At 36.1% G+C, this 19375-nt stretch overlaps 3 protein-coding genes across 4 annotated transcripts; 1 reads left to right on the top strand and 2 right to left on the bottom strand.

Annotated features, from left to right (window-relative positions):
- Positions 1 to 1362: 1362 nt before the first annotated feature.
- Positions 1363 to 3563, bottom strand: LOC121810982 (probable WRKY transcription factor 26). Its single transcript, XM_042211732.1, has 5 exons — positions 3201 to 3563; positions 2970 to 3116; positions 2268 to 2881; positions 2014 to 2175; positions 1363 to 1934 (listed from the first exon to the last, which is right to left on the bottom strand). The coding sequence occupies exons 1-5, from the start codon at positions 3456 to 3458 to the stop codon at positions 1595 to 1597; spliced, it is 1521 nt and encodes a 506-aa protein (XP_042067666.1). The 5' UTR covers positions 3459 to 3563; the 3' UTR covers positions 1363 to 1594.
- A 2570-nt stretch (positions 3564 to 6133) lies between these two features.
- LOC121742453 (28S ribosomal protein S29, mitochondrial-like) lies at positions 6134 to 12067 on the top strand. Of its 2 annotated transcripts, none has more exons than XM_042135589.1 (7): positions 6134 to 6652; positions 7046 to 7209; positions 7450 to 7661; positions 8076 to 8330; positions 8436 to 8522; positions 10105 to 10277; positions 11568 to 12067. In XM_042135589.1, the coding sequence occupies exons 1-7, from the start codon at positions 6267 to 6269 to the stop codon at positions 11677 to 11679; spliced, it is 1389 nt and encodes a 462-aa protein (XP_041991523.1). In that variant the 5' UTR covers positions 6134 to 6266; the 3' UTR covers positions 11680 to 12067. The 2 variants fall into 2 exon arrangements, with proteins under 2 accessions (XP_041991523.1, XP_041991524.1); XM_042135590.1 differs by having other exon boundaries at positions 6523 to 6652; positions 7018 to 7209.
- A 1086-nt stretch (positions 12068 to 13153) lies between these two features.
- On the bottom strand, positions 13154 to 15772 carry LOC121742452 (protein NUCLEAR FUSION DEFECTIVE 4-like). Its single transcript, XM_042135588.1, has 2 exons — positions 14602 to 15772; positions 13154 to 13691 (listed from the first exon to the last, which is right to left on the bottom strand). The coding sequence occupies exons 1-2, from the start codon at positions 15708 to 15710 to the stop codon at positions 13247 to 13249; spliced, it is 1554 nt and encodes a 517-aa protein (XP_041991522.1). The 5' UTR covers positions 15711 to 15772; the 3' UTR covers positions 13154 to 13246.
- Positions 15773 to 19375: the final 3603 nt, after the last annotated feature.

The raw sequence follows: 19375 nt of genomic DNA, 5'->3' as shown, positions 1-19375 counted from the left end.
CCATTATATACAGGTGAGACTCATATTCCACTAACTTCTTTTCACTCACTTTTCTTAACATTTCTTAAAATTCATGCCGCCAAGAAATGAGACTCCTAATGACCAGATGGAGGGAGTTTTATTAATTTCTACATTTTTTTGGATAAATTTTAAGACTGAGACTTTCAGATCATTTATGCTCACTTCAAGATTGAATTTATCAAATTTCAATTTGTATTACTTATGCTATTAGGGCACCCGCAACGCTGTGCCGTTGCGGTTCCTATGCCGTTCCGGCGGAACGATTCCGCTGCGGCACGCGTTGCAGGCTCCGTTCCGTCGCCATTCCGTGCCCATGCCGTTCCTATGCCGTGTCGCGTTCCGTTCCAGAGGAACGCGGAACGAAACGTTCCGCCACGCGCCGAGGCAACGTGGCGGCCTCCCATTCGACGCGCGAGTGGGCTTCGTTCCAGTGACGCAATAATTTATTTTTTTAAAAAAAAAATCGAATCTAATAAAAAAAATTTTTTGCAACGGTAATGTGACCGTTTTTTTATATCCGTTTTGTATTTTTTATTTTATTTTTTATTTATTTATTTACTCTATAAATACTCCTATTTCATACTCATTTCAATCACAAACACACATCTATTCCTCTTTATTTCCACCCCAATTTTCATCTCAAATCAACTCTGCTTTCCTTCTCCCAAAATTAATCAAACTAATGGATCCTTTTGAACAAATGCGTCAAATATTGCAACAATCACTTGAAGAAGATCGACGACGGGAGGCCGAAGAAGATCCTTTTTTAATAAAGTGTGTTTGTTTTTTAATAAAATGTGTTTTTTTAATTGAATTTAGTTGGAAATAAAAAAAATGAAATTGAATGAATAGTAATTTAAGGAACGGTTAAGGAATGGTTAAGGAACGGAGGGTTGCAGGTTCCGTTCCTTAGTTAAGGAATGGAGTAAAAAAATACAGTGGGGCCCTCAAATAGTGGTTTAAGGAACGGTATAGGAACATCGTGGTGGATGGTCTTATATTCTATCAACGCACACAAAATTGTAGTATTAATTACTTTCGTGTTTGATTTTTCTTTTCTTATCCATAGTTATCCTGCAAATTTTGGTAACGAAAATTCTGATTTAGATTTAATCGAACTTTGATGAATGTGGACCACCACAAAATATCCAGTTTTCTAATACCATAAACTATATCACTTCATCAAAGTCAAGTCGGCATATAATATAAATAAAATTGAGTAGTTAATAGCTTAGGATTGAGTTATCACACTACTTTTAATCATTGATTGGAGCCACATATAATTTTATTTATTTATTTATTTATTTATTTATAATTTTTTAAAATTATAATGGACCAGAATTAAAAATGAAATCCTTGTGAAAATTGCGGAGATGTACAAGAAATACTATATATGTATGTGCATTACAAACAAATATCAAGAACCCAAAAAATGAACAATCAACAATTCGAAACCTACACCTAATAAAAAAATACACCCTCTCAAAACCCAAATTGTGTAAACCAGGAATTTCAAGCCATAAGTTCAATAGTTTTCTTCTGCACGCAACACACACTTATCTGATCTCAATGTTCAGCACAACAATGACTCGAGAAACAAGTCATCTTTAGGCTCATCTTTGGCTCTCGAAAACGGTGTAGTGTTGTCGTAGGTTCCAAAACTCGAGTAGCCATAGCTTCCCATGTCATAGCCATCGATCATGGGCTGCCTCATACCGTTATTTGGCAATGGGGTCGGCCTTATGGCTGCGCCAGCATTGCTGCTCGGCCTGCCATTACCACTACCACGAGCAGCAGGGATGTCGTGGTTGTGCTTCCCTTCGTACGTTGTTATCACTGACCGGGGATCCTGAGATGCCCGCTCCACATGCTTCCTCACCGCGCACTCTGGAGTCGTGCACTTGTAGTAGCTCCTAGAATCACCAACAACTCAATATCAACAAAATGGTACAAGTAATGCAAATTCCTCACAAATTATACAAATTTTGTTACCTAGGATTTGGATTCCCCTTCACCACTTTCTGGCCATACTTTCTCCATCGGTAGCCATCATCGAGGATATCAATGTCACTAGTCGTTTGAACTACCACTCTGGGTTCTCTCACAGCCTTGCTTCCAACTGCAGAAACGCATTCACTCTCACTCTCGCATTTCCTGCCAAACACACCATCAAAATTACCCCAATTTGCCCTAATTAAATAAACCCTAATTGCAATTGCCAATTGGGGATATATATATATATGTACCATCTCTTGGTACGAGGCTCTTCATCGTCGATCTCATCTCCACCAGACCTACTCTTGTGCGAGCTCTGCTCCAGCTCATCATCCCCAATCGAAATCGTCGAGTTGTCGGGAGCTGCGACGGAAGAATCGATCCTTTCCTGGCCGTACGATTGCTCGGAGATTTGTGCAGAGTAGGACTTGGGGTGTACGGACGAAGAAGCCGATGAAGAAGACAACGACGATCTACGAGTAGATTGAGGCTTGGGATGGTTGTGATTGCCTTTGTAGACGATCTCAGTGATCCGTCCGTCTAAATCCGTTTCCACTTTCTTCTTCATCGAGCAATTCGCGAAGGTGCACTTGTAATAGCTTCTTGGATTTTCGCTCCCCTTCACCTGCTTCTGCCCGTATTTCCTCCAGTTGTACCCATCATCCGACTTCCGATTCTGCGATGATGCTTGCTTCTGATTGTAGTGATTGTATTCTATTTGCGCGGTGTTGCAGCTTTGATCGTTTCCTTGGATCGCAACCATTTCTGGAGAGTATCTCGGCGTTTGATCGATTTCCGATTTCGCGCCTGGTTTGTCTTGATCGTTTGGATTGGCGGATTGCTGGTAATTCCATCTCTCTTCTCCCTGATTCAACAGTTTTTTTTTGGTAAAATTATGAGAACAGAGATCAATCGAGCACTGAACAAACAAACATAGGGGAAATTAGTCGTACCAAATTATAAGACGGCAAAGGCTTTTGGGTTTGGAAAGAGAATTCTGAGAAGTTGTTGTGTTCGAGCTTGATATCGTTTCTATCGGAACTACTCTTCCAACCGAAATCCTGAATCGGAAAAGTCCCGGTGGTCGGAGACGGCAAAATCTGCATTTACAAATAGTAAAAAACTCAGCTAAACATAGAAAGCTATGAAACGCATGAGAAATAAGGAAATTATCAGGAACTGACATTGGAAGCGGGAAGAAGAATTGGAGAATCGAGAAGCTCGGCGGGGCTGAGGCCGGGTGGAATAGCGAACCAGGAAGAAGGCGAGGCGGCGGAGAGGGGAGTTATCGGCAGCGAAGGCGGCGGCAGGGACTTGAATTTGGGAACACCAGAGCCAGTCCTCTCAGCTATCCGATCACCGAGGCCTCTGCTCACGGCGGAGGAGGTGGTGGTCCAGTGGTGGTCGGAGGTGAGGAGGCTGGTGAAAGAGGCAGAAGACATGAATAGTTGCAGAGGAGAAAATGGATTGGGCGATGATTGATTATGTGGGAACACCAGACTGAAAATGTGAACATTTTCCCTTCTCTCTCTAGCTATATATCTCTGTATCTGCAAAATAATGTTGCGAAATTTCAGCCTTTTTTATATTTGCACTGTATTTTCAAATTAATTTATTTTCTTATTTTGCATTCACACTATTATGTGTTCACACTCGTAAAAATTATGCATTTGTCCTAACTTTTGTGCTAGCTGATAATTATTGGGCTAAGCCATAAACCAAATGGGCCACGAGTAATTAAATTGGATTCAGCTCTTTCTCAAAGTTCTATGTATTTAAATTGAGCCACCAATGAAATACAGTATTAATTAATAATCCTTCGTCAAGTTTTTATATTGTTCGACTACATTTTTTATAGATAGGTTTTCAATTCCAACTTTTATTGTAACATCGATTGGGATGAATGGTAGTTTAATAAATAGGTTTTCAACTCCAATTTTCTTTGTAATTTCGATATGACACAATTAGTTTTAGACATTAAAGAGAGTTTTTGTTATTTTATGTAAAAATCTATGTTTAGCCTATGTGTCTTTAAAAATTATAGAGGTATGGGTTCAACTGTTCAAGCCCCAAACTCAACTTTTTTATTTTTAATTTTGACTTTTATTATACTTTTTTCATTTTATTATATTCTTTTTTTTATACTTTTTTCCTATAAGCATGTTTATATTTTTATGGAAATGTAAATTTATTGTAAGTAATGTAAGTGTTTTTTAATTAATGTAAGTATTTATTTAAATTTGTTGTATTTTATAGTAGTATATTATATTTTGCTATTTATTATTTTAAAATAAAAAAATTAAATCTAATTTTAAAAAAATTAAGTAATGTATGTTTTTTTATTTAATTTTACTATTTATAATATGTGAAAACAAAATAAAAAATAATAACATGAACAATTAAATGAAAAATGAGTTTTAGTTGATAGGGTAGACACTAGTTAATATTAATTTCACAGTTCAATATTAAATTATGAATAATTCAGACAACATTTATAATTATTTCATCATATATTTAATATCTATTAATTAATTAAATATGTTACTAGTTTAAATCGTACACCATGGTTGTATGTCCATTTTCATTTGATAAGGGTTGCTTGGTTCTTCATTTTGTTATGCATTTATTTTTTCATTTTTCGCGCATGTGTTCTTTGTTTTTGGTTCAGTTAGGTTTAATTTTATGAATTTTTATTTGTTTTCTTGTTCCTTTATCGTCACCGGAAATTTCAAGTAATAAAATGATAAAGGTTTAACTGTTCTCAAATCTCGTGATTCATAAATCGCATTTAACATAAACTAATTAAATCATCTAATTTAATTAATAAATTACGATTAAGCTCGACTACATATTGTCAATTGCTTAATTAATTTTTCTAAACTTGTCATTCATTTAAAAATCAAATTATTTGCTAAATTAATCAATAATTAACTAAGTTATCATTGCCAACGTACGATAATATGTTCAGATTTTTAATACATGCGCAAAAAGTAAAAATTATTCCATTCTAATCATTTTTCAATTTTAATAAAATGAAATGAATATAGTTAATCTTAACTATCCATCACCTAACTAAAATTACCTTATAGACTTAGAAGTTTTTGAATTGAATCTGGAAACGAACCATCAAGATTGTTCTTCTCAAAATTCATCATCTTTAAAGATACCAAACTGTCAATTTCATTAATACTTCCTTCAGATTTATTGTGACTCAAATCCAACAACTCAAGAAAAACCAATCTCGTTAAAGAATTGAGATTTTTCCCAAAGAAAAAATTGTGATTAAGAGTCGAAGGATTTATCTTGCCAGCATAGCTTTATGAATTAGAGAGAGAGAAAGTGAGATTATTGTGTTGAAGAGTGAGAGAGGATGAGAGAGAGATGTTCACTGTGACCGAACAATAGAAGGAATTAAAGCTTAGACAAAAAAAAATGTTATTTTGGTAAAGTTTGCTGACAGAAAAAGATGTTCTCAATAGTTTAATGAAGAAGAGAGTAAATAGATATAATTGCCCTTTATGGCCTTGAGGGTAAATAGATATAGTTGCCCTTTTATGGCCTTGAGAGTAAAAGAGACTAGACATGCCCAAGGTTCCGGAACCTCTTGAACCGGATTAATTCATCAGCCCTTCAAGGTTCCTACGACCCTCTCAAAAATTACTCATGTCACATCATCAGCCATTCCCACAGCCCTACAATAGCTACGCCCTTCCCGCATCCTTCCTAGCCCTCAAATTTTAATTCATTTTTAATTATTGGGGTTTATCCAATATTAAAAAAAAAAGTGCAATGAATTATATATATATAAACATAAAAATTAAAAGAAGAAAAATTTGGGACCGCTCGACGGTCGGTGCGCAATAGGCACCGTCCTGCTCTTATGCATGCCCTTCATCTTGGCGGTCTCGGACTCCTCAGGACGGCTCGGTGGCCGCAATAGGAGCCTTCCCGACCGCCGTCCCATACGGCAGTGTGAGGACGGTGAGGAGGGCCCTTATTGCTAATGCTCTAAGTGATTCTTTAAATCGTGGACTCAAAATAACAAAATGACTATTTAAATGATGAATAAATAGAGTATTTAATTTAATTTTACTTGGTTCCCAAAAGACCATTACAACCCTGAAAATCCCCATCGTCTCTACAATCTACATCACTCTCTGTTTCTAATAAACCCCAAACGGCCAAACCTTGAAACCGAAAACCCCAACTACAGCTTATCGTAACAAAAAAAATAAAATCAAGAAGTAAATATGTTGCTCCGATCTCTCCTCCGAGCAACCACCGGCGCCGCCTCACCACTCCGGCAATCTCAGTGGCAGCTCACCAATTGCCGGAACATGGCCTCTAAAACCCCTAAAGCTAAAGGTGGTTCCAGCAAAGGAAAGAAAACCCAGCCAAAATTCGATAAGAAAACACAGACCAAATCCGATCTAAAGGATAAGAAGCCTGAAGAAGTGCTGGTGGCGAGCCCCGAGTCTATTGCTAAACAAGATGCGGAGCTCCGCCGCCGCCTGCTAGCGGAGGATGAGAAGAACCCTGCCCTTGACTTGGGCCCCAATGGCCGCTCTCTCTTCACTTCCGCTCCGTCTCTCTCCTCCCTCACCGATAATGATGTCAACCATTACTTTCGATTCAGGTAGTACATTGCTGTTTAAATAACTCAAAATCGTTTATTGCTCCCAATGTAGGTTCGACAATTGGCTGCTGTTAACTGATTTCATTTTGTTATTTGCCGTCGGGAAATATATTTTAATCGCGTTTGGCTGACCTAAAAAGTGAATCAGCAGTTTGTATATGTAGCTTTAGTTAGATGACAATTTTTTGAATTAAGCTGTTTCGTTGGTTTACTGAAACTCTGATATGTGGTGATATGCGAGTGAATGATTATCTCATTGACTTGCAAAGTGTGGCCATGGCATTTTCTTTATGATCAGTTCAATATGTCATGTGTTGTTTGCACATTGCCCGTGTGGATGTGAAGTAGCAATATTTGATTTGTAGGTGCAAATGTATTTGATATGTTTTGTAGCGTGAAGGAGTTAAACGAGGTTTTGCCAGAGGGGCTTCCATTGGGAATGGTGAAGGAATTTGAGGAATCATGCAGGAGTGCCTTGTTGGTGCGGCGGTGCTTCATTGAACTTCGGGATAATTTCAGGCAGGCTGCTGATCCTTCATTAGCAGCTAAGTCTAAAGGTCATTTCCCCCTTCTTTGTTTATTGTCATGAGTATTTTCTAATTACTCTAACGGAGAGATTTTCTTCATGATCAGTTCAATGTCATGTGTCTACACAGTCACTTATGGTGTACTTTATGTATGAAGTTGTTCTTATCAACTGTTTTTTATTCTTTCAAATAGAAGAACTACTAAAACTTTTTTGGTGCTCTAGTTTCATTTGAAAATGAGTAAGTAATTTCCATGATCTTAAATAGCAGGTCATAAAGTAAGGAAGCAAATTGTATTAGATGGCCTTTTGAGTTGTGGGAAGAGTACTGTACTTGCAATGCTTGTTAACTGGGCCCGCAAGGAAGGTTGGCTTGTGCTTTATGTCCCTCGAGGCCGAGACTGGACACTTGGTGGATTATTCTATAAAAATCCTGAGACTAATCTGTGGGATACCCCTGTGCAGGCTGTAAACATTCTACAAGTAAGAAATATTCAAATTTGATTTCACTTTTCTTTCAATCTTGTAAAACAATAATACAGATTACAGAATACAGATGACACTGTTTCACTATAATTCATTTCTTAATTGCATTTTTGATGTTGCATACGATTCTTTACTTGCTCACATCAGGTTGCTTTTACAAACATTTCATCGGTTAAAAGCCACAAGACTTCAAAATTGGGTCTTTCAGTAGCATCTCTACCTTACAATGATTTTATTGTGATGACTCTGGCCAGTTTATAGTTATTCCTGCAGTTTCTTAATCACAGAACTTTCCTCTTCAGTTGAAGTAATTTAATAGTACTTGTGTTTGTTTCTTTTATTAAAAATGATCGCGTTTGACTCCATTTCTTGTATTAATATCGACTCTGGTTTCTTGGCTGTTTATTGCAGGATTTCTTGAAGTTCAATAAGTCTTTATTGGAAGGTATAACATGCAAAATACTTGATCCTATTCCTTTGGGAGAGGGTGCTGGTGTTGGCTGGCCAAAAGGTAGGGATAAGATGCAAATTCTTGAAGGGACAACTCTTTCCCAGCTAGTTGAGGCTGGAGTTAAAGACTCACATGCTGCTGTTGGAGTGGTGGTTAGACTGAGGAAGGAATTATCTAAAGTGACTAGCGTCCCCGTTCTTATTGCAATTGATCAAGTGAGGATTCTTTCAACTTCATATTTCTGTTCACAAAGTGACACTGTTTGCATTTTGGAATCGATTTGCATCTTCTACTAACCGGCTGCTGTTGCATTTGAACAGTATAATAATTGGTTCACATTTACTGACTTTGAGGAGCCAGTGACGGATCGTTCTGTTCGACCCATTCATGCTAGAGAAGTTGCTACTGTAAGTTGTGATCTATAAATACTAATTGGAAAGTTTCAATTTGTTGTGTTGGTTATTTTGTCTGGATATTTGAATGCTAGCTGTGTATATATTTCAATTTAGTGGACCAGGAAGAGACAACTTTGGGGACTATTTCCCTTTCTCAAGTAGAGATGTACTATTATATGGTCCAGGGACACTATGTTTGAACTGAATCACCTTTTGGAGAACTCTACTATATGGGCTGTTTAAGATATGATACTTGGGTTTTTGCTATATAATTACGATGATCCCTTTTTTACTTTTGAATTTTCATATTTCTGCAAGAGGAAAAGAAGGTAACTTTTGGTTTTTGGTGACAATTTTATAGATCATGGCAAGAGAAATAACTCATTCATAAGCTGCATGTTGTAATACTGAGCAAATTTTTGTTCTGTCAGATGAAATTCATTCCATATATTTGGAATCAGGTTTTAGAATTGCAAGCTAAATAGATAAATAGATCCTCTTGTACAGTAGGACCTGCTGAGATGCTGCGTCTTAATTTTGAACTTTTGGATATTATACTGCATCGCCTCACAGTATTACCTGATTTTGTCTTATGATACATGTTTGTAGAAATGTAACGACTACACTACTACTGTTATAGATTATGTTAATAGAATATGTATCCCACACCGGTTATGTGACCTACTCTAGCTTAATCTCTTGTATTATAGATATGTACTGGATAACGTTCTCTAACATATTCTATAATAACAACTATTGCCATACAATATCATTTAAACTGGCGTCCTTTGATTATTTATTTGTACAAGAAGCAACTTGAAAAGAAAGGAGCTTACAGGGTTGGGGAACCTCATAGGCAAAAACAGTTCAAGTACAATCACATTGTCAATTTCCTAATGATCTAAAAGACCTTAAGAGTCAGTAGGTTTGGAACCAATTATATAAACATAACTGTATCACACACCTGACACCTGTGAAGAATCTTCTTCATTCTAAATATATTTTCTTATTCACTTTCCAGCCATAAAGAACAAAGGGCTGGAACAATTAAACCCTGTAGGACACTGCCTTTTCTACAAATAAAGCTACCAATACTGGAAAAAAATAGATCATGGATCAACCGTGGCACTGTGATCAAGTCCACCATACACCACTCATTGAAGACTATACATAGTCCGAGAGTGAAGTGGCACCTGTTACCTTGTTTTGACTTCATTCAGTATTATGTTTTCTCCTTCATCACTTTCTTAATCTTCTCAGAGTGTCCCCTTGTATATTTGTCTGAAACTCCTATAGGTGATACCGTGATATTGTGGTGTACACAGTACCACAATGTCTTAGAATCTAGCTTACGTGGGACTTGGAAGGAATGGATCTGAAGTGTTTTAAAAAAATAATGAATCTTTTTTGTTTCCTATTTCTCTTGCTGGACTGGATGAGAACTTCCTACTTAATTTGGGTGCAATTAAGAATTCTTTAAATTCCCAAGGAGTGTTTCACTCCGACACATGCACACCTATCGTTTACTTTAGATGCGGACAACCTGATTTACTTTTCACTTTACACGATGTTTTTTGTCAACATTTCTTTGTAGGTCAATGCATTCAGGTCAATGATGCATGATGATATGATGGTGGGCGCCTTTTCTCATTCAACTGCTGTTGGAAAATTGCGTCAAGAATTGCCAGATGTTCCTACTGATGCTCGAATCTTTCTCCCTCGGTACAATTTGGATGAGGCCGCTACCGTCTGCCATTACTATCTCAGGTCTGCTCCTCTTCACTTGTAATTGAGCATAACTGTATAAATATATAAAAGCTTACTCTTTCTTGTGCAAGATCATGCATGATAGTTTTAGTTAAGCTAGCGCTAGGTAGTCCTGGGATTCGGGAACTTTAACTCAAACAAACACATACTCATCCCTTAGTTTTAATCTTCCCTATATGACAAACATCATTGATTTAGAAAAGTCAAAATGCTTGGATCCTATAAGTTGAAAAGATAATGAGGGACTTTTTTTTCTTCCTTCAATCCTTACTCTCTCTTGTCTTGGGCAAGATCATGCGTGCTAGTTTTAGTTAAGCTAGTGCTAGGTAGTTCTGGGATGCAGGAACTTACTATAACTCAAGCAAACACATTCCCATCCCTTAATTTTAAGCTTCCCTATATGACAGTCATCATTTATTTAGAAAAATCAAAATGCTTGGATGCTATATGTTGAAAAGTATAATGGGAGAATTTTTTTTTCTTCCATCAATCAAATAATTTTGTGGAAGACAATATATTACTACAGTATACATACTGTAGAAAGTTAAGTGGTAAAAGGAAAATTAGAACAATGTAGCGAAAAATTCATTGGCAAATTTTCACACTACACCTTGGTATTTGCAATCACCAGTCACTCCAAAAGTTTCAATCAACAATACTCAGATGATATTAGTTGACAGTTAATAAAGGCCTTTTTCATATAAATTAGAAAGGATATTCAAGTACAGGTAGTAAACAGTCACTGACTAAATATGAGATTATACATAGAATTTACTAGAATTGATTGACAGCGTCACATGCATGTATTCATCTAAGCCAAATTTTAGATATATAGTGTTGCAGTTGCTACTCCAGTTTGGTCCGACATATGTGAGGGTACATAATGTTCTATTTAAGTATATTCTTGGTAACTGCAGATCCTTGCTACTTCAAGTAATTGTGATGGATCGATTTTTAACTAATAGTATCTATGTTCATTTCCTTGAAGTCTAAGATAGTTGTGGGTATGAATAACCTGTGTTATTAATTTTTATGTTGGGGGAAGAGCTTGAGGTTAATTAGCTATAATTTGGGTTCGTCGCAACCCTTGCAATTCAGTTGAATTATGGGGAAGTATACTCTGGACTCTACCATAAAGTATGGCATGTTTAGTTTTCAATATGGGATTATGTATAACCGAAATTCCAACATTTGTAAAGCCTTCAGGGATGGAAAATTTGTTTCCCTCTTTTCCTTGATTTACCTGAAACAAAGAATATGACGTGTTGCAAATAACACTCTGTTCAACAGGCAAAGACTAGCGAAGCATGATGCATTTACGGAGGAAAACTGGAAAAAGATCTTCTACTTGTCTCATGGAAATGGAACAGAGATGAGATATTTAGTTCCTTTCATGCGGTGACACACATCAACAATCAAAAGACAATGCTAAAGTTTTCACGGTAAAGGGAAAATCAAGTTTGAATTTTTAGGATATCCAGCATTCAGAAGAAGTTTGGGAGCGTGCTGCCTTACACCAGAGAACCAACTTCAAAAATGTTTGCGTTTTGTTTGAGATAGGATACCACCATTTCAGGTTAATGTGTTTGGACAATACTAGTATAATGCCCTGAATTTTTTGGGGGGTTCGGATTATTAACAATCTAGGATTTTGGGTACAATTGAATTACTGATGTCATGCGCTAGTCTACCATGTTTTATTTTGGATGTCATATTTTTTCCTCTTGTAATGAATAAGGCTGTCATTACATACAGGTTGGTGCTATGCAACAAGAAGTATTTATATTGGCTGCTGGGGTGTCGAGAGAAGAGACCGCTTATTTTGTTTCTTTTATATTGTAGTAGTAATATTTTTGGGCTAGAGATAGATATGATAAAAATGATTTTTCTATGTTGTCAATATATTCTCCCAAACATTTCGTCTTGATCAATATTTTCGAATAATTGAAAATAAGATAGTACTACTACTCATTCCGTCAGCGAACATGAGTCTCATTTCTTTCTGTCACGGGTGTTAAGAAATATAAAGAAAATGAGAGAAAAAGTTAGTGGTATATGTGTCTCACTTGTATTTATTAGTTTTAAATAAAATGTGAGTGAAATGAGTTAGTAGAATGTGAGGCATAGTACCATTTAGTAGTATAAATGAATCGGGATTTCTATTCACGGATGGACTAAAATGGAAAAACAGACTTCTATTCGCGGATGGAGGAGGGAGTACTACAGATTATTGTAAATTAGAATTTTTTTCAATTTTTTATTGAGTTAACTACGTTTACGTCTCCGAATAATTGCGATAAAACCTATACGCTCCCCAATACATTAATATCACGGATAGTCCTTGAATTAGAGGAACTTTTGCACTATGGACTTTTTTGTCTACCAGAATTGTTCATATATTACAACCACTTATATATGAGTCATTTAGAGGGTACAAACTTCAGTTGTAGTAGTGCTAATATAATTGTACTCGTATCTAAGCTCAATGCAAATGAGTTGTATATTCGGTGCAAGTCATTTATTGATCCAACACTTTAAATATGTTTCTAATGTTAGTACTCTGATTATCGTCACTACGTCAATTCTCTGCTATGTACGTAAAATTACCGAATCTATCGTGTAATTCATTACACTGTAAAAGTTGACACACATAAATTTCATTTCTTTGTAAGTGCACGACCATATTATAGGGAAGAGACGAATCAGTAATTTCATTTTCATCTTGCTGCCACACAGTAATCAAATGTTCTTTTTTTTGTGTAACAGTACATATCTTTACCTTTTTATCGTCCATATCAAATAAATACTTCCAATTAAGTTGTGTTGAACCGTCACATATCAAACATCAATATTCGATATTTGAGAAATAAAGTAAATTAGAAAACTAAAGTTCCTACATATATAAATCCTAACTTATAAACTCAATATATATACACTGTATCTATAATATGTGTTACAAAATCTGATCACTAAGCTACGCTCTGTGTAGTAATCTTAGGTGAGCATAATAAATTCTTGGTCCGTAAATGGAGAATAAAAGCCAAAAAAGTCCCCAAACAACACAAAGAACCCCATAAAATAAAAGTGGTGTGGTAGCAATTTTGTCCCATGCAAAGTGATGAATTATGATATCTTGCTTTATTGTAGAGAAGTGCTGCAAAATCCCCAAACAAGAAGGAACCTATTGGAATATTTGACACAAGAATATTGTGATTAACTCCGAAATTCTTAGTTCCAAACAATTCTGCAGTTGTGGAAATAGAAATTGATGTAATCGAGCCTGTGCATATGCCTATAATGCCCGTCCCCACATATAAAGACGCGTCTTCTCCATTCAATAGCAGAAAAAAAGCTCCGCACATTGGACCCATCATCACTCCCATAGCTCCCGCTCTACTCACCAACCGCTTACTCCTGCATTAATTCATCACCACTCATGTACAAGAATATGTATCTGTTAACATAAATTTTGCCATAAATCTTCATCTTCAAACAGAGAGACTAGTAGTCGATATATTTGACTTTCTCTCAAGGTGGTGGAACCGTAGATATACAACAACTACATAAATTGGCTCAATTAATTTACCAACTAACTCACGCTGACACATTGAGCATTTAAAACCTAGAATTACCACCGTACACCAATTATATATGAAACGATATGCTTCATTACTCCTAGAAATAATTGATTTTTTAATAATTCAGTTTTGATGGTACTATATCATAAAGATCAATTTACACAAAACTTAAACCTCATATGTGATCTATAACGTGGTAGCAAAAAAGAAAAGAAAAGAAAAGAAACATTATATAGAAACCCTAAATTAAGTTAATTTAGTGTAAACCAATTAAATTGCATAATCAAGTCAATTTAAGTAATAGTATGAGGCTATTATGGCTTATTAAGAATAAGGAAGAGAAAATCATACGTATACTACTCCTTAATTAATTTGTGTTTATAATCAATCACACGTGGACATAATATGAGGCAGTAGTTGATTCATTTACTCCATTTTTCATCATTGCATGTGTCTAAAATGAAACACATTAATATAAAAGAATGACAAATTGTCAAATAAATTATGATAGATATAGATTAAATTGTTAACCGTTCTTAACACATTTCGCAACCACTTTTGAATAGGTGGATGTATTATAGTAACTATTTTAACTCAACATTTGTACCGTGATACATGTTATATGTAGCGGGTGACATGTTTAAAATCAACTAACATATTTTCACAAGAATTTAACTATTTTTCGTGATTTATTTTACAATTTACCATTGAAAAAATGGGAATGTGTAGAAAAGGACATGTAATACCTTGGGAAAAAGTAATCGAGGAAGGACGGAAGAAGACGGCCGAAGAAGCTGAAGGCGGCCGAGAGCGAGACCAACGACGAAGTCCCCGAACACCCTCTCGACTCCGCAATTTGCGCCAAATTATTAACAAACACCAAACCCAGCGTGGCTCCGAACAAATACACAAAAAAATACAACCAAAACTCAAGCCTTCTCACCATCACCAACGGCCCAATCTCATCCACAACCCCCACACCTTCCACATTAACATCACTCTCCACATCCTTCTCCACCCCCGCCACTCCTCCTCCTCCGTCGTGGTGGTGCACCGCAATCAAGCACCTCCTCCGCACCGTTTCCGTGACTTTCTCCCCCGCCGGCACGACCAGCGGCAGGAGCAAAATCACCACCATCCCCGCGAGGATCGCGTAGCTCGGGAGCACCCCGGCCACCACCGCCTTCAGGCTAGTCACCACCGCAAAGACTCCCGTCACCATCGAGATCACAAACATCGCGAAGAAGCCTCTGGAGAGCCTCTTCGACTTCCCGACCACCGCGCCGCGAGCGAGCGGCGCCACCGCGAGGCAGACGAGGAGAGGGAGGGCGGAGTTAAGGAGGAGGAAGGCCTTGGCGCGATCGGAGGGGGAATCGGAATCGGCCATGACGTCGACGATGTCGGTGTAGAGCTTGGCGCTGAGGCCGATGTAGCTGGTGGATAAGCCGACGGCGATCTGGCGGTCGAGGGGGAAGTTGCGGATGGTGATGAGGTAGCAGACGGTGTTGATCCAGCAGATGCCGTTGCCGGCGAGGGCGGTGAGGAGGAAGATGAGGGGGTAGGAGAGGGAGGGGGATTGGGAGGTGAGGAAGAGGAATTGGAGGCCGTAGCCGAGGAGGCCGAGGAGGGAGCCGATGAGGAGGACGAGCCAGAGGGGGAGGTGATCAGCGGCGACGCCGGATATCCAGCCGAAGAGCTTGCCGGCGTCGTTGGCGGAGGCGAGGTTGTTGAGGTTGAGCTGGGAGGTGGAGAGGATGCGTTTGAGCTCGGAGGAGTAGGCGGGGAAGTTGGAGTTGGTGCCGTTGATGGATTGGAGCCAGATTGCGGCCACTAGGGTTAGCCATTCTATGGCCATGCTCACTCACACTTCCACTTCAATGCATGGATTTATTTCTATTTCTATGTTTGTGGCGTGCTTTCTTTTTCTTCTTCTTTTTCTTTGATAAAGTGGTGTATTTATAGGGGAATGAATGGACGTTAAATACAAATGAAATTTGTTTCATTTTACGTGTATATACGTAATTAATGATGTCAATAATATGTTTTATCCATGGACAATCCAAAATGGTAAAACTAGTTTACTTTTATGGTAAGAAGTAATTTAATCGTTGTTCCCGCAGTTGATGCTGACGATGCTAAAAATGTTTTATGTGCGAAATGATTTGAATCGCTAAGGGGGCGAAAACCACAATTATCTATATATTCAGGCTTATTTTTAATTTTCTTTTTTGTTTTATTTCATTTTTGGTCCTTAGGATTTTTGAACCGATTACGAATAGCCGGTGTCTTTGTTTCGAATGCAATTTTTTGATAAATAAGATAATTTATGTTTTCAAGAAACTAAAGATTCTGTAAAATAGGAGTAATATTTTATGTAAATTACTATGCAAAAATCACCATCATCAAAATAAATCATAATAAAATTTTCCTTCCACAATATTAAATATACTAAATATACATACAGCCCCACCAAAAACAAATTATACCTGCATGGTTATGCCTATCTTGCTCTAGTAGTCAACTATCATTTAATTTGTTGAATTTGTTCCTTTTGAATTTCTAACTCTAGTAATTTGTTTGATTTTGTAATTATTAATTATGATTGTTAATTTAGTTAAGATTTATAATTTTTTATATGTATTTATTAGTAATCTAATTTATGTAGCACGATAATATTACTTTAAGATTAATTGATTATACACTAGAGGATTCAATTTTTTTTCAGTGTTAACCATGATAAGCAATGGAGAATTGCATACTCATATTTTATCAAGTACTATCAACTCCGAACATTTAATAAAATAATTGGAGAATCGATTTGATCGGGATCCCTAAATTTATTGAAATGTTTACTAGTTATGGAAACGAAAAGATTGGTTCTAATAAGTATCAACTTAATTATCAAGTGGTCACTAATGGCTGGTCATTTATGGTGGCGGCCGATGGCATGTAAGAGTAGCTTTTAATCAAATTCCAACTAATAATTTGATTTACCTTCGATTTATCCTATATCTTCTTAGTATCAAAGAAAAGTTGATTGTTTTAATGTTTTTATAAGAAAACCAAATATCAACATGCATATGCAATCACATGTATATGATTTTTAACAAAATAAGGAGTGATCTTAATACAAAACGCCTGCCAAATCTTGATCATCGGATTTGCCAATCTGAGGTAAAAAAAAATATGCATTTTTTATGGATGTCATTATTAGTTAGTTTTTAGGTTATTTAAAAATAAAATCCAAATTTGAGGTTATTGTTATCATTTTAGGTCATCCTTATAAAATGATTTAAAAATAAACTAACAATAACCTCTGCGATACCTAAAAACTACCTCCGTATTTGGTTTTATGTTCTGCAATAAGATTGAATTTTGCATGTATCACACAACTCCGATCTCCACATGTATATAAGTATATGGGATGCGTTAGAGTGACACCACTCTTAAAGTGACAATTTAGGCAAGCAATCTGCGATACATGGACAAACAACTCGAAATATGGTTCCAAGCAATCTGCGATACAAAATTAGAGCACTATGATGACACTATAGTTAAAATGACAACCTAGACAAGCAATCTGCGATACATAGACAAACAACTCAGCATATGGTTTCAAGCAGTATGTGATATGAAATCAGAGATAACAAGCAATCTGTGATACGTAGGCAAGCAAGTGTGCCACGTGACAAGCTAAGATTGAATCTGCTCCTAAATCTAAGGGTCCTCATTGATGATAAGTTGTCATTTTAGTACAATCCTATAAGTATATTCATATACATATAGTTTATGAAATACCAATAGTATATCATACCACTCTAGTTACGTATGTTGCTTGTTTGCATGTGATGGTGCTACACAAAATATACTATGTTTATTCGTTTAATCAATTAAATCAAGATGGATATAATAATCCAGTCGATGTCCCATTCTTACACACTTGACGCTATTCTACGAACAGCGACATCGACCTAATATATTTAATTCATTAAAGTGGGTGCATGAACTCATACATTAGGATATCATAGAAATCAACATGAAAACCGTGCCAGATTTTTCCATATAACATGTGCTAGTATATTTTAGTACTTCATTAATCTGTGTTACACGTATGAGACAAGCTGATTTGTACTCAACACATTACTTTAACATGGAAATACTATCTAAGAAAAATATCCAAATGATCAAAAATGCATGCATGTTTTTAGAGAATAAGGGTTTGTGAATTATGATTTGTAGATACTTGGAAATCAAAGCGTGTATAATTTAAACTTAAAAAATAGAGATATTAATTAAGTAGCAGTCCAATATAGAGTAATTAATTAAGATGCCATAAATATAAAATAATAGGTAGGTTGGTAACATGGAAGATGCTGAGCCCAACATATCATATGCATCTAATAAAATTGTGGTGTGTAGTAAAGAAGTGTGGAGTTGTAGCGGCCACCAGCCTTTGCCATTAATGGTAGTATTGTGGTGAATTAAGACAAGATTTATTGTTATAGGTCGTGAACACTAATTAAGTTGGATTAGTGGGAGATGTAACGTCCACATAAACCTACACGTACTCTTACCGTTTCATGTGCCCATCATTTTGTGCCGTGCTAGGCTGACTATTTTTCATCCAACCTTTCCTTTCACACCTTTGTAAATTGGAAAATCTCTAATTTCTATCTACATTTTTTATAGTTCATGTTTAGCCGGAAAATCACGTTGTTATGCAATTGCCTACAAATCATATAGTTTGACATAACCTTGAAAGACATTAGTGAGATGCGAACATATGCACCTTGAAACTTGCAACATCGAGTGTAGTACTACTTCCACATGTAATTGGTTAAATAGTTTAGAACTTGAGGGTATAAAAGTGCACTGACTAAAATAAAATAAATTTTAATGTAAATAATATTTTGATCACAATGCTAGTCAACAAAATCTACACTAATATAAAAGGTGAGTTTTGAGCATAATTTTGAATATTTATGAGTTTTGGGTATAAATTTCAATATTTAAAACTTTGGGGCAAATTTAGATATTTGTAGTAACTAGAATGAATATTTATGTGTAATAAATGTCATGAAAAAACTTAGTCTATAAATAGCATTTGCCTAATGAATTTAGATTATAAATAGTAATTACAAATATTTATGAGTTTTGAGTATTTGAGATGTGACGTTCAATCAATTAGCCAATATATATGTATTGCCTATATTCACAAATCATCAATTAGCCAATATATATGTGTTCCCTATATTAACAAATATATATGTATCCCCTAGATATATTTGGACACCACCTTTGAAACTCCAAATTATTAGTCTTATTAATCAAAATTATTAATTTACTCTATATCTATCAAGTACTCCTAAATCATGTAACGGATTCCATGGCCACAATTGATGTAACCGCCAATGGTTGGGAAAATAATTAAATGGACTTAATTTGTAGACAATTGTTAATAAACGTGTAACAAACATTAATATAAATCATCAATTATGCATAAATAGTGAATCTTAAACT

This window comes from Salvia splendens, chromosome 7 (assembly GCF_004379255.2).
Source record: "Salvia splendens isolate huo1 chromosome 7, SspV2, whole genome shotgun sequence".
In the NCBI taxonomy this organism is placed as follows: Eukaryota; Viridiplantae; Streptophyta; class Magnoliopsida; order Lamiales; family Lamiaceae; genus Salvia; species Salvia splendens.
This window is presented reverse-complemented; position numbering and strand designations above follow the sequence as displayed.